General features: G+C 49.4%; 1 protein-coding gene across 1 annotated transcript in view; it reads left to right on the top strand.

Moving 5' to 3' along the window:
• The window catches only part of CDH23 (cadherin related 23), a 210,892-nt gene that overhangs the window by 132,328 nt on the left and 63,236 nt on the right, over positions 1-15,328 (top strand). The window contains exons 14-17 of the mRNA XM_031053064.2: positions 11,378-11,442; positions 12,002-12,239; positions 12,923-13,028; positions 13,421-13,548. Coding sequence (XP_030908924.1) covers positions 11,378-11,442; positions 12,002-12,239; positions 12,923-13,028; positions 13,421-13,548 — 537 coding nt within the window. The remainder of the gene's footprint in view (positions 1-11,377; positions 11,443-12,001; positions 12,240-12,922; positions 13,029-13,420; positions 13,549-15,328) is intronic.

Here is a 15,328-nt window from a genome sequence, read left to right as displayed (position 1 = left end):
CTCCATGCTGGTGCTACACTTTCCAAGCTGCATGATTGCCAGGAGCAGGAAGTAGTATTGCTGCTTCACAAGCCATCATGTAGGATGTCAGCTGAGACAGGAGCAGAAAGAGAAGTCTCAGGGTCCCATGCCTGCTGGCTGTGAAGAGGACTGGAGCTGGTCAGGCATCAGAACTAGCTGCTCAGGTCTCTTCTCCTCCATTCCCCAGGTGTGGAGGGTTTGACAGTGGTCCCAGAGCCTTACGTCCCATTAGCTGTGGTGGGGCCCCCATGAGGAGCTCCTCTGTGACTTGGGGAGGGGGAGAGGCATTGGCACTAGATAAAGCTTTTAGTGGGGAAAGTTTTTGGGTGGGAAGAAGCTATGAAAATGTGGCCTTGCTTCTGGGGTCATCAAGACTCAGCCCAGATTCCAGCAAGCTCCCCTCAGCAGGAGGGTTCATTCCAGAATCCCCTCTTGTTCTTTCTGGCACAGTCATGCCCCTTGCATGTGGTGGAAGATACCTGGCTGGGAAGAGCAGGGAAGGTGCAAAGTGTGTGTTCATGCCTGTTGCACTGAGCCTGAGGCATATCTAAGCACTGTAATGTATGGAGCAGAGAGCACAGCATCTCTCCAGACCTGTCTTTGGACACTGCTGCTTTGACAGCAGCTGCCATGAGTCAGTGTGGTGCTGACTTCCCAAAAGCCAGGGACCTGCACAGTAGTGTAGGTCTGTGTATTGTTCTCCTTTGCTGCTGTATTTGCTAGACCTTGATGAATGAGGAAGGGGCCTAGGACGATACAGCAGGAGGTACAAATTAAGGGGCAGGAGGTCTCCTTAAGCTCCTCAATACACTACAGAGCTGCACAGCAAAGTCCTTCTGAAAACCTCTGATAACCAAAATCATTAAAGCCTAAACAAACCAAGAGTAATTTGTTTTTAACACAACAATGCATTTGATTTGCCTTGAAGGGTCTGGAGAAAAATAGTTCTCCAGGGAAGTGTGGAAAGTAATCCTAGCTCTGTGATCCCTCCTCTTTGCTTTATTTGCTGTGGTCTGGCTTGGCTGTGCAGGCTAGGATCTGTAGCTGCAGGCTCTGTCCAAGGGCTGGCAAGCAGGAGGCTGCTGGTGGCCCCCCCTCCCTGCCCAGGCTCCCTGGCAAACGGTTGGGGTGAAAAGGGGAGAGGAGGAAGAAGGAATCTGCAGGAAGCACATCAGCTGGCTGCTCACCTTCAACCCCCACGCAAGCATCTCCCAGCAGAGGTATTGATCCCTGTGATTCCCAGTGCTCTTCTGCCGCTCTTCCTTACTCAGGCCAGGTCAGACGATTCAGTCACCCATTCAGGCACCTCTCTGACATAGAGCAGATGAGCCATGCTTATGAAAATAACATCAACACCTCCCTGGGATGGACATGTAGTAATTTGTCCCAAATCCTTGTTGAATTAGTGACTGCCTTCTCCCTGTGACTTTATCCTTGCAAGGTTATGCTCTTTGCTTTGCCTTGCTGTCCTCCCTACCCAGAAATACCTCTGGTCTGGGATCATGCTGAGTTTGTCCCCATGACAGCCACCCTCAAGAAGTCTGAAGGTGATGCTGGAACTTTCCAGAGTTTTGAAATGTTTGCCCTATACACGACATTTTCAGGCAAGCCTGCTTGTGTGCCTTCCACAGTTATCTTTTGCAGACCCTCAGGAATAGTCTGAGCATCTCCAGCAGTCCACAGACCTCAAACTATAAACTGTGGTGCCCAAATCAACCATCAGACGTCAATTTCAGTATGGGCATGATTTTCCTTAGTTTGTGGTATGCAACAAGGCATGTAAAATAGGCACCATGTTTCCTTGGGACTTGATAACCTGAACCTGTAAGACAGTGTGTGCTTTAAGAAATGCCACCTTCCCTTTTTTTCTTGAGTTTCAGATAATTTTTTAGAGGGAAGAAAGGAAGGTCCCTCTGTTATTTTTTGCAAATGCCTTAGCCTATGTATTCTTATGTATGTGAGTGCATATTATTATATGTGTGTGTGTATGTGCATTCTGGTTCACGTTCCTGGATAGTCCCTTTCTGCTACCCCCCCATGGATTGTCCCCAAGCTGATCACTGTCCCCAATACATCCTTTCACATGGATTTTTGTCTTCCCCTTCCCTGGCACTGCACTTCCTCAAGAGAAGCCTTGTTAGTAAGAGCCTAATGAAGTAAATGCACTAATTAACCTTCCATTACTCTCCTCATTAAGGCAACCTTTAATTTGGTTGGCAAAGTTTCTCTCCTTTACCATCCAGCTGTCAGTTTTCTTCTGCTTCTTCGATCTGTCTTTGGCCTCACATTGGGGGTGGGAAAATCGATCCCAGCCTGATTTTCTTTCCCCTTCTTTCCAGCCAGCTGTAAATGCCAGTCAACAAGAAAGTAATAATGTAGTTTTCCCACTCTGGGAAGGAGAGTTGCAGACATCAATAAGCACCTATTTAAAATGCAAATCGCTTTCTCAATCAGCCATCAGCTTGCACTGGTGCAAGTTTGGTGGGCAGCACAGGGATGCTACCGTCCATGGGCTCCTGAGTCCTGGCCTGGAGCCTTGCAGTGGTACTGGGGCAGCTTTGGGGTTGCACCCCTCTGGGTTTGTTCAAATCCAAGTGCATGTGGCTGACACAGGTGATATGGGGTTTTGCAAACCTGGGGCATTCCTCTGGTTGCCTATGAAGCCTTCAGGTCTCACCCCACCCTGCGCCCTTCCATCCCTTTGGTCAGGGGCACTCGCTGGCCCCTAACATCTGGTAGCTGGCACTGTCTTTTGTTTCTAGATGATCTCCAAAGGGTTTTTTTTCCCCTTCTTTTTCTCTGAGAAAAAGTGAATGCAGGGGGCAGAAACAGTCTGATATAAAAGGCAATAGTTGTAGAGGCTGAATGAAGAAGCTGGCTGTAGCTTTGAGCTGCTGGTGAGTGACATGCTGTGCCAAGGGGCTCACCCCAAGCTGTATTTCTGTCCCACATGGTGATGGTGACTGTGTAGACCAGCCTGCAGGGAAAGCCTGTATTGCTTCCGATTTTGGAAAGGTCCCATGGAACATAGCCTCTCAGAGCAGGGAGTGAGGTTGGAAAATACCTTTCAAATCAATGGATGGATGAAAAGGCTTCCAGGGGTGACCATACTTTCAGCTTCTGCAGGGAATCATCTGGGAGATAAAACATCCCCTGTCTGATCCATGGCGCCTGGGGTGCTCTCCCAGCATCAGGACCAGATTGTAGTGCAGCCTATCATCCCATGGGGCATTGGTGGTCAGTAGGACAGCATTCCTGGATGTTGCCATGAGGAAAGCACAGAACTTCTCAACCTTTTCCAGTTGACTAATGCTCTAAACTTTACTTAGGGGGTTGAGTTTGTGTTGTGCCTACTGCACCTATGTTAGAAGTAGCTTGCACCTTCTCTGCCTTCTCACATAGGTTTGAGGAGTACAGTGTGGTCAACCACTAGGAGAAGAGGACTTGCAGGTTAGCTTCCATCCTTTCTTTCTGCCTGAAGTAAATGGAAAATGTATTGGAAAGCCCTTGCTGAAGAGGGTGAGTACCAGGGAGGTGGTAATGAGGCACTGCCATCCAAACATCCAGGGTGAGCGGGGTGATGCAGGGGACAGGCTCAGGCATGGAGAGAGGACTTTTAGGAAAGCAGGAGGGAGTTCAAAGGACACTGGCAGGAATATGAAAGCATGAAAGCATGGATCAGCAGCAGCTCGTAGAGGATGGAGAAGGAGGGGGACTGTCAGTTGGACATATTTGATGTCCTCCAAGCATGGACTTTGTCCCTTCTTTCAGCCCTTCTCTCCTCCCCTGGCCCACACATCTCATCTTCCTCCCCTTAGCATCTTAATTGATCTTGTTGTTGTCAATCCCCCTGAGTGTTTTGACTCCAGCTGTGCTTAAACAGAACAAAATCTCTTCCAATTTCCCCACCGCTTAAAAGAAAATTGAATCCTTTATCTGCAAGAGGAGAGAAAAACTGCAAATACATGAAACAGTAAATAGTTAAATAATCAAAGCAGGCAATTCCAAATTACCGGAAAGTTAAACATGAATGGCTTGTCTTCTTCCTGCACACCTCTTATTTTTTGAAAACAAAAAAAAACCCAAACCAAAACCCCAAAAACCTACCTAAAAATATGCTTGTTCTCCTTGTTCCTGTTAAATATTCTTATCAATCCAGCTCTGTAAATAAAAGAAAGGGGAGGAGGGAGTTACCAGGTAGCAGCATGATTGACAGATCTGAAGTCCTCTTCTGTTTGTCAGGGCCCAGTGCTCTTTGGCTGTGTTTATCTCTTTAATCTAAATATCAATCCGTAAGACTGAAATGGGATGGAATAGGAATCATGACAGCCTGAGCGCTGAGGAGAGAGACACTTATTGCAGCTTTCGCAGCCTCTCCCTGTCCTGATGGAGCTGTCAGGATAAATGCACAGTTAAAGCGCAAAGGTGGCAAAACCAAAACAAAATCACAGACACACCACATCACACCCCTCCCTCCCCAAAAAAGCCATTTCAGCCGTGAGATGGGAAAGAAAAATGAAGAGCAAATGCAGACCTGCTCCTGTCAAAATTGCATTCTGCAAAGCACAAGATGGGCAACAGGATTCCCCAGTGTTCCCAGTAGGATATAAAGTTGGGTAGTTTTCTCTTGATGGTGATGTAGGAGGTGTCCAGGAAGTGAAAGGAGAATTTTTTCCCAAGGTGCTGCTTGCTGCCATGTGAACACCTCAGCTTCACACATCCTTGCCAGCAGTCCCTTTAGGGCAATAACCATCTTCACCTCAGTATGTCCTCTCCCACCTTTAGCAGCTCTGAGCAAGGGCAACTCTATCATGCTTTCCCACCTGCAAAGCTCCAACAGAGCCACTGCTCCTGGGTTTTTAATCTGTTTTCCAAGCTGGCCTCCCCCATACCCACAGCACCCACATCTCTCCCAAAGCATCCAGGGCTCTATTTCCTTGAGCAAAAAGCTCCCATGCAGATCAGCACCCAGCAGGTGCCTTACCTGAAGCAATGACAGAAGCAACATCACCCCATGAAGAGATGATCTTGTGCAGCCTCATGCTGCTGACCAGCTGCTGTTGAGGTGTTAAGGGGAGGCTAATTTACCTAAACAGGGCATTTGGGAGCCATGAGATGTGTAAATCAATCTCCTGAGATCGTTTGCACCATCCAGAGGCTGCTTCTTCCTCAGGCCATAGGCTCTGCTTGGTCTTCCAATGGCTGGCTGCTGTATCCTGTAACCAAACCCCTTTTGGTAACTCCAGTCACAGAAGTAAACCTAAGGCTCTCCATCCTCTAAAACACCCTTAAGAAGCGGATATTGCTGTCTGACTGAGACTCAAGTTTAGTTTCCAGCTCCTGGGGAGTGAGGATGTTGTCTTCCTATAGCTCAGCCTATGGTTTCTGAACCATAGTTTTCTTGGGCTTAACAAGGAGCATCCCTGTTACTCTCTCTGGGAATGCCTCTTCCTGGCAGGTATATTTTTTGGGTTTACTATCCCTTGCTGACAAACTGAAAAGCCCACTCTCTGACTGGATTTTCTTCACACTCAGGGTGAATTATCTTCATTGCTTCTGGACAAAGGTTGGGCTTTGTCATTCCCTTTCTCCAAGCCAGGATTCAATACAGAATCATAGACTAGTCTGGGTTAGAAAGGACCTTAACAATCATGTAGTTCTAAGCCCTCTGCCATGGGCAGGGACACCTTCCACTAGACCAGATTGCTCAAAGCCCCATCCAGCCTGGCCCTGAACACTTCCACAGCTTCTCTGGATAACCTGTTCCAGTGCCTCACCACCCTCACAGTAAAGAACTTCTTTCTTATATGTAAACTAAATCTACTATTTTTCATTTTAAAGCCATTATCCCTTGTTCTACCACTACATGTTCATGTCCAGGTGAGGATCAGTTTGGCTCTTCCCTCCTCTTCTGCCTTTTGTGCCCTTCTCCCTGATGTGCCTCAGATGATGCTCATGCTCATCTCCTGAATGAAATAGAGTTGCAGATGATGGGAGGCATGACTGGCTTCCAGGAGCTTTTGTGAATACTTCAGGGATCATTGGGGATTTATATTTCCTCCACTGGACTTTGACCTTAATTTCTTCCATTTTGCTGGGCTGTAAAATTCATTAGAGACCCAACAGCAAAGTGATTGAGATGTCAAGCCAGGCAATTGTGTGGTTATTTAATCTATCAGATGTGCTGCTTGCCATTTAGGTGGACAACAGGAGAATATGAAATCAATACGATTCATTAGTGGAAAACTTGTGCCCAGCTCCAGTAAAAACACCAGGACAGGCTTCTAAATGGTTTGGGTGTCACTTTGCATACTGGAAATGCGTGCTCAAGATGCCAGCTTCTCTCACTCAAGGGGTGTCTTCTGTCCGCTCATGCTTTAAACCCTGGTCTCCAGCTATTGCAGCAGCCCAGCTGCAGTACATTACTCCCCATTAAATCAAGGCTGCCCAGGCAAGTGTTAACCTCTCTTGCAAGGAGCTGGTGTTGCAGGGAACGCTGTTACAAAACACAATCAAGCCGGCTGTTGTTTTCCCCGGTGGCTGGCAGAACAGGTGGGGAAAAGCTCTGCAGTTCCCAGGGGGGTTGATTGGCTATTTCTTCCCACCCAGCCAGGTTCAGCACAGCCCTCTAAGGTCGTTAGTGGCGATTGAGCTCCCGGCTCGGCACGCGGTCTGGAGCTGCTGGGTTAGACGGCAGCGGCCGTACCTCGGTACCTCGGCATCACCTCGCTCCCACCTCCCTCCTTCTCAGCTAATCATGCCACTGGGCTCCAGCTCGGCAATGCCGGCCAGCCGCGAGCTCCACTTGCGCCTGATTGCCACCTCCCACCAGGCAGCTGCTTTCTAAAGGCCTGGGAAAGAGTGTGGTCAAGGCAGGTGATACCAGCAAGAGAGCTGTTTTCCGTCTGGGAAGGGCATAATGGCTTTAAGTAGGTTTTCCATTGGTTTTCTTGATGTGGTTTCGCAGCCCGGAGATTGCTTCTCATGGAAGCTCTTGGCCCTTCACATTTCTCTTCCCCAAATCACAAATCAAACCGCAATCTGGGTGGATACCAGAGGTTAGCTGTTACTCCCCTGGCACCTGAAGGTTGCAGTGATTGCATTTAAGAAGGGATGCTTGCCATTTAACACATCTAGGTTTAGGTGGCTCCAAAAGTCAGTATGACTACAGGGCATGGCTCCCTGCTCTGGGTTGCTTGTACCATGGTCTGTGCAGCCTGTGACTGCCAGGCTGCACCAAGGAGCAACCATACCCGTTTCATTTACTTTCCTAGAAAACTGCAAACAAGGAGGAAGCAGACAGGAATCCTCCTTCTATTAGCTTTCTCCCATAGCCCAAGCACTGGTGCCTTGGAGGACGAGACTCATGCCTGGTCACTCCAGTATCCTGACAGCTTTTTTGATGTCCTGTAATTGCTTTCGTGCTACAACTCTTTTAAGCAGAGAGCTTCTGCCCAAAGCAATTTGCTCCCCATCAGTTTTTATTTCCTGGTTTCTGCGTGTGAGGTAGGGGAAGGAAAACAAAGAGAGCAAACAGGAGCAAACTGAGCTGACACCTGCTCTAGCAGCCCCATGCAGATGGAAGGGTGGGAAGGATCTGGCTCCCTTGGTGCTGATGTAGCCATCTTCAGGCAGGCAAGACGTGGCAGCCTGCCTCATCCAGACAGTAACAGACATCCTTCCAACTTTCGTCACCCCTATAACCAACCTCCAGCTGCTTATACCTGTCTGACAGATTTGGGGGGAGGACTTCCATACTGGGGGTTCCACAGGGGATCCAAGTTGCCCTGAAAGGCTCTTCTTGGCTCTTCCAGCCCTTCCCTGCTCTTCATGCCATACTCCTTGAAGCTGCTGTGAGTAGAGTTAATCTCAGGCAGTTTAAAGAGTCATTGAGTGAGCTCGGTGGATGATGAATGTTGAAACCATTATGGGCGAAGCTCCATGGAGCTGTTTAAAACTGAATTCTCCCATGTAAATTTCTGCTCCATCAATCCTGATGACATGTCAAACATTGCTATTGTTTCCTGAACAAATTGGACGACATGCCCTTTCCTGCAGATTTGCCCACGGGACCAGAACTGCTCACTGGTTCTTCGGTGTTGCCTCTGGCTCTGTGGGCCCACAGGCTGGTGGGGAAAGCTGTACACGATGGCCCCTGGTGGGGGACAGAAAGGGGATCTCCAGAATATTTGCTTGGGGGATGTGGATGGATTGAGATCTGGGTGTGGGTATTTTTGTGCACCTGTGATTCATGTACCGGGTGCCCACACCATCCTGCAGCTCAGTAAATTAATCCTCTGGGTTATCCAGGCTTTCTCTTCTTGCCACTCTCCCAGAGTTTAGCTGCACAAATGTGGTTTTTTAGAAATGGTCTGTGCCTGTGACAGCTCATAAAAGTACAGATGTGGACCCACGTTTTCATCCTGTCCTTTTGCAGGCTCCAGTGGGCAAATCCCACTTTAATATTCTGGGCAGGAGAGAAGCAGACGTAAAAGCCATTTGATTGCTTCTCCAGGTGGAACCCCGGGATACTTCCAGCCAGATGCCTTTCCTCCCCCGGCTGCTGAGAGGGATGAGTGCATGCCTGGGGGGGATGACCAGTCAGTCAAGGGGCTGAGCTGTGAGGAAACAGCTGGTACCCAGGAATTGTGAAAGGCCCCAAAAGCTGTTGTCTCAGTGGGATTTGGGGTGTTCTGCATGCAGGTTGCATGTGTTCCCTGTGAACTCTCAGGATTGCTTTGCAAACGGGGTGCATGTCACCTCCTGAGGGGTTTGAGCATCTGAGCATCTTTTTTACCCTTAGAGGGGAAAAGATTGGTAATGCAGAAACAAGTGTAGATCCAAAATTAAATATGCTGAGCGTGCATGGTTTTGCTTTTCGTATATTCCCTGTCACGCTCAAGTAAGCTGCTGTGTTGCCCTGCATTATGTCCATGATGTTCAGTTGCCAGGAAAGCCATCAAGCAGGCATCACCTCCCACCTCCCCTGGTGTAAATCAGGGTAATTAATTAGCCTGGCTCACGAGGTGGTGTTCGGGGCAGAGCTAGGTTGCCCAGCCTCCTGGCTCATCGTGAGCGGGTCACTGTGCTGCTGGCAGTTTTGGCTGGCGTAGCATCCCCATAGCTCAGGGTCCAGCCCACCCTCCTGGCTTGGCTCCCCACCACCTCCCACACCAAGAGGCTCTGTGCTCACCTTCTTTTAACCTTCCTCCTTCATTATATTTTTTTTCCCCCATCAGAAGAAAATTACACTTTCCCAGTGTTGTCTGTCACTGCAGTAAGCACTTACAAGTGCAATTGTACGGGGCCAAATGAAGGGAATTCATTTTGCCTGTGCTCTGTGGCACTGTCAGGCCCCCTGTAAATCACTATCTCATCACCGGCCTATCCAGATGCGTGGAAAGTGCCTTTCTGGGCTTTGATCTCACACCAGCCACTTAGGGATTAATGGGATCTAGGGGTTCACAGAGATTGTGGGCACAGAAATAATAGCTGGGGAAAATCTTGGCTGGAAGATTGAGGGCTGGCTTGTACGAGGCAATGCTGAGGATGCTCAAAGCACTCAAGGAATCTGAGGAGAGGGGGCCCAGGGCCCTTTTTAGGTCAGCCCCAGCAAAGCTTTGGGAGTTTGCCACCATGATTCATAGCCACCTGGGCTGGTGGCAGGTGTTAGGATGAGGAATTTATACCAGTATTAACTGGCTGAGGGAAGCTGGGGTGGGCAGATGGTAGATTAATGCCCCTCCTCCCAGGTGTTTCCTTTGGAAAAGCAGGCAGGCTCTGCCTCGCATGGTGCACCTTCGTAAGTGTCCTCCCTGTTGTCCTCCAAGGAGGGAGATGCATCCCAGAGGGGCCTGCCCTCCAGGAGCAGGTGCTGCTCACTCTCTGGGCATCTCTCCAGGCAGATTTTGGCAGGCTTGTTCCATTTTGTTGAATGCAATTGCAATGAACATGAGAAGTAAAACACATCTTAGCAGTGGAGAGGAAAATCGGCGAAATCAGTAGGTCTGAAAGGCTGGCTCCAGCAGCCCACCCCTCAGCTGGTGTAAAGCAGCAGGACTTTAACACTCAAGCTGGGAAAGCATCGGGGGTGAGAAAAAATGAATGAATCCTACCTAGTTTTCATGCCTTTTCCTCTCTGCCACCCTGTGGTGTGGCAGGTGAGCAGCACATAGGGGTAAAGCAGTTTGGTGTGTTCAAGCTCCTGGTCTACTGTCAAGGGTAATCAAGGCCATCAATAAATCAGGAAGGTTTCAGGAACAGGCTGTGTTCCATGCCAGTCCTAAAATACAGCCTTTTGCTGGTATCTGGACATAAAATGTGTCTTTGACCCTGCTTTTTCACAGACCTGTTGGTGTCTAAGTAATCCAGACAGGCCTCCATTTAGAAAATATAGTGGGGGAGAAAAAGAGTATTTTGGGGCTCACATTCCACTTTCCTCACCTAGAAATAAAATTTCCTGTTCCTTTTCGCTGCCGCTGCTCATGCATATTTTATGTAGTCATTAGAGAAAAAACTTTTAAACATGCATAAATCTTGCCTTGCTCATCCAGAGCTGACACACTGTGTTTTACACACCTTCCCCAGAATGTGCTGGTTGCTTAGCCCTGACCAGACTGCTCCAGCTTCAGCAGCGGGAAGCAGTGTACATGCAGCCACTTCTGCACTGCACTGGTGGAGAGCTAGCACTGCAGGCCCATGCCACAGCATCCCGAGATGTGTCAGTCTTTCAGTGAGGTTGCAACAGACTGCACTCCCAGAAGGGCTGCCTGATGGGATCAGCTTGTGGAAAGCAGGATCTGCATCTCTTTCCTTGCTTTTCCTGGTCTGTATTTTAGCCTGGTGGGGGGAGTTTTGAAGTGGGATAGGTTTTTCTTTTTCATCCAACAGCCCCAGCATGCTGCCAGCCCTGAATGCACAGAGAATGGTTGGACATGTGCTTATGGGTCTTGACTCTTTGGCTTCGTGGGGCCAGGATGGGTGTCCCACAAGAATGGTCCATGGAGATATTTATTTCACTTGTGCTTCCATATTAGCTCAGTGCATCAGGAAAATAAGTAAGCATAAAGTTTCCCACTGCCAAAGGTCTGGGGAGTGATGCTGAGAGACACTGATAGAGGGCTATTATCTAGAGCAGGCTGGGAGTCAGGGATGTGCAGGATAACTCAGGCAAGCATAGGACAGCCCCAGCCCTTCATCTCTCTGGTGATAAATGGCAGCACATAAGGTATGCACTGGCATTGCCTGCTGGCATCTGGGTAGAAGGAGGTAAATAGGACATAATGGATTCACTAGTGTGTGTAATGCAACATTCCCATAAATACCTTCATTTATCAATAAACTTTTATTTTCTTAGGCAACTGACAATGATGTTGGCACATACGGGAAAGTCAGTTATTTTTTCAGCGATGACCCTGACCGGTAAGTGTGACTGAACCCACCAGCATGACTTTGATTCTTCAAAATCCTCTTCTACCCTCACCAAGAAGCCAGATGGCAATTAAGGGCATTTGTTATGTCCTACATACATATTGTCCCTGTGATACACCCTGTGAAAACCACACTATGGTGTCTCCCAGCAGGGTGAGTTAACCTGAGCACATGCCTGATGCTCAGCACATTTAATCACTTTGCTAAATTGGGACCTAGAGAGACCAACAGTTGTTGGCCCTGGGGCATCGTGTGTTACCCACTCATGGTGGGTAGTTGGGGGAGGTATGTGGGCTGCCCAAGCTGCCCAAGCAGAAGGGATGTGGGGGCCTCTGAGCCCCCTTTCTCTGCCTGTAGAGCAGTACTGAGGGTTTCTACTCCACCACCTGTGCTCAGCTCTTGGAGATGTTCTAGGACATAATATTTTTCAGAAGAAAGCCATGAACTTCACCTGCTGTGAGGTTCTCAGCTCTCAGGCTGCTGCCACCCTGTCTCTCTATCCACAGCATGTGGTCACCAGGGCTTTCCCTCTCCTTTCTTGTCCCTGCAGTTTCTCACTGGACAAGGACACCGGCATAATCCTTCTGACAGCTCGGCTAGACTTTGAGACCATGCAGCGCTACACCCTGACCGTCATCGCCCGAGACGGCGGTGGGGAGGAGACGACAGGACGCGTCAGGATAAATGTCCTCGATGTTAATGACAATGTCCCCACCTTCCAGAAGGAGGCATACCTGGGGGCTCTGCGGGAGAACGAGCCCTCCGTCACCCAGGTGGTCCGGCTCCGGGTGAGGGACTGGAGCAGCTCCTCCACTTGGGATGTGCTGTGGGGAGACAGGAGTGGTTATGTCCCCATCCACCCCTGCAGCTGTCCCTGCTGCCATCTCTCGTGTTCCTCCTAAAATATGCTTTGTGCTTTAATGTGAAGTGCACTTAGGTGCAGTGCTGCAGCCAGGAGCTCACTTCCTCCTTCTCCTTTCCTCCAAGTCCTGTGTGTATGCAGCATCCCCAGGACCTGGGGCTTCTCCCAGGGCACAGGCACTACCTCTGTACCGCCTTGCTCTGCTCAATCAAGTCAGCAGGCACCGAGGGGAAGGTGCTCTGTCGTTGATGGAGCTGTAAGCATCTGCTGTGGAGAGAAGGCAGGGAGAGAAGACTGTTTGCTCCTTCAGCACAAAACCAAACTTTGCCATGATGAAAAGCATGGCTTTCTTTCCCTCCATAGAGCCAGGCTGGATGAGTAATGCAGGGAGACCAGGAGAGGGGGACCCAGCGGGATCCTCTGGGATTCAAGATGGGAGGAGAGGCTGGTTTGCAAACCTCCGCGGGGTGCATCTTCCCTGATGAGTGCATCTTCCTCCATCACTTTTTCACTCTTCTTGGGCCCAGCCTACATCTCCTATCCCTTTGTCTCTTTACTGTTGCACATCTCAGCTCCCATGCTCATTTACTTCCTCTGCTCACTCCCCAGGCATCTGATGAAGACTCCCCTCCAAACAACCAGATCACATACAGCATTGTGCAGGCATCTGCCTTTCAAGATTTCTTTGACATTGCAGTGTCAGAAGGGTATGGAGGTAAGCACTGGTCCAGGGACCACGGAGCCCTTGACAAGCAGAAGCAGCAGCTCAGGCTGCATTTATACTCCTGGAAGCATCATATCAACAGGCTTTAGGAAGTTGTCCTGGCAGCTCCTCTGCTTGTCCTGACCTGATCTCACCTGCAACATGTTCCTTTGTAGCGGGACTTGAGCCAAGCCACTGCGGAGCTATGTTTCTGCGGGTGTACAGCTTGCTCTGGGTTATGCTGGCTCAGTAATGCCCAGGACTTATGTTCTAGGGGCATTGCCACCTCAAGCAGTCACTGTTGGGGCTGGGGAGCTGGTGTGGATGGGCCACACTCTGAGCCTGCCAGCTGTCCTGCTCGGTGCATGAATGCCCCCTGACTGCCCTGCTTTGCATCCTTTCAGTGATCAGCGTGAACCACCCCCTTGACTATGAGCAGGTGGCCAATGGAGTTATTTACCTGACTGTGATGGCCAAGGATGCTGGGAACCCACCGCTCAACAGCACCGTCCCTGTCACCATAGAGGTGTTTGTAAGTATTGTGCCTGATCAATCTGTTGTGGTTTCTGTACAATTGCTTTGTAGCGGTGCCATTAACTCATCAATAACCCAGCAAGCCTATTCTGCCCTTGGATGCGTACATGTGGGTTGTGATTACCCGTATCTCAAGTATGTATATATGTGTCCTGTAAGTGTCATGTATGTATGTGTCCCTGACATACTGGTTAAAGAAATACTGTCCCTGTCATGTGATAAGGTCTGAGTGGCAGAGGGTGAGTGAGAGTGTCTCTGAGGGCTGTCACCACAGACAAGAGCTGATGGGCTGTCCTGACCCCATGCACCTCCTCCCTCTCCTTGGCCATGCACGATGCATTGGGAAACCACTGAAAGCAATGTGGCAACAGCCGCAGCTGAATATAGGGTGAGGAGAAGAGTTGGAGATGGAATGGAGATCTACCCTCTGCTCTTGTTTTTGACTAGAGAGGTTCAGTGAGCACCTGGTGAACCCTTCTCTCGGGTCACAGGGAATCCTAACTGGAATGCCTTTCATGGCCATAGCCAGGAGGCACTCGCTACAGCTTGGATGCAGAGGAGAGAGCTTTGGCTGTGCATTCACACTTGTCATGCTGGAAATTATCACTCCCTGAATCAATCAGGGACAGTTGATTATTTATCTTCCCAACACTGGCTGTCCTGGCCCAGCTGCGGGCTTTGCTGAGCTTCTCATGTACAAACCCCCTCGAGGAGAGGTTGCTGTTTGGAGAGGTAAAGCATCACAGTGTTCCTTGGGAAGATTAGATCAAATTGTCACTTTGAGGCACATTGTGGTTAGAGGACATCTGGAGGGAGGTATTGGCAATGGAGACAGTTTGCTTGATAACCTGTCAGTCTTGCAGTGATGGGATCTAAGCCAGGCTAGCAGCAGCATCAGTCTGAGAAGGTGAAGAAGATGAAGTCCACAGTGCTGTAGGATGGGAGTGAAGTCCCAAGAGCGTGCCTCTCTTCCAGCTCCCCCAGCATGATCGGGAGAGGGGAAAAAAGCAGTGTGGGCAGGGTTAGTGGTGGTTAAATACATCTTTCCCAAACTGTGCTTCAGACAGCATAAACACCTCTTTCTAAAGACCACACTTCAGTGGGTCATCTCCTCCGGGCTGAGTCTGTACATTGGTGGGTTTTAAGTAGCTGTTACTTTTCCTACTCTCAACTGAAGGGATTTTCTGTCAACTGAAAAAAAAGGAAAAAATAAAAAAAAAGCCCCAAAATAAGAAGAGAATGAGGAGGAAGTGTTTCACACCGGTACTTGAGGGGCAAGAGCCGTGAAAAGGCAGAACAAGAGCGAGTGTGGAGGGAGGTAATTTTTTGTTCAGCCTTTGGTTGTTGGTTTTAATAAAGAAGTCAAACTCGCCTTGTAGATTTCCCATTAGGGGACAATACGCTTTTGTAGAGGGAGCTGCCGAATCAGAACTAATAGCGCGCCACGCCAGGGTCCGGGGAAATATCACTGCTAATAAGTTTCTGCCTCACTCTCTGCCGCTGCTGCTCCGTTCGGGGCGATGGGCCAGCAACTTATAGAGTGTGTATGTCTGGAGGAAAGGGGGCTGTGTGCTTAGCATGGGCATCTGCGGTTCTCTGCATCCTTGAAGATGATATAGTGCTGTCTGAGGATGAGGGTATAGGGAGGAAGGCTGAGGTTTAAGGGAACAAGAGAAGCTGGGTTTAGGTGTTCAGCTGGATGCCCTCTACTGTGGGAGAGGAGGAAGCGTGCTGGGTCCTCTTGCACTGCTGCAGATGCCACAGGAGACACATGGGAA

Source organism: Melopsittacus undulatus, chromosome 4 (assembly GCF_012275295.1).
Source record: "Melopsittacus undulatus isolate bMelUnd1 chromosome 4, bMelUnd1.mat.Z, whole genome shotgun sequence".
Classification (NCBI taxonomy): Eukaryota; Metazoa; Chordata; class Aves; order Psittaciformes; family Psittaculidae; genus Melopsittacus; species Melopsittacus undulatus.
Note: the sequence above shows the minus strand (reverse complement) of the source record. Positions and strands in the feature narration are given on the sequence as shown.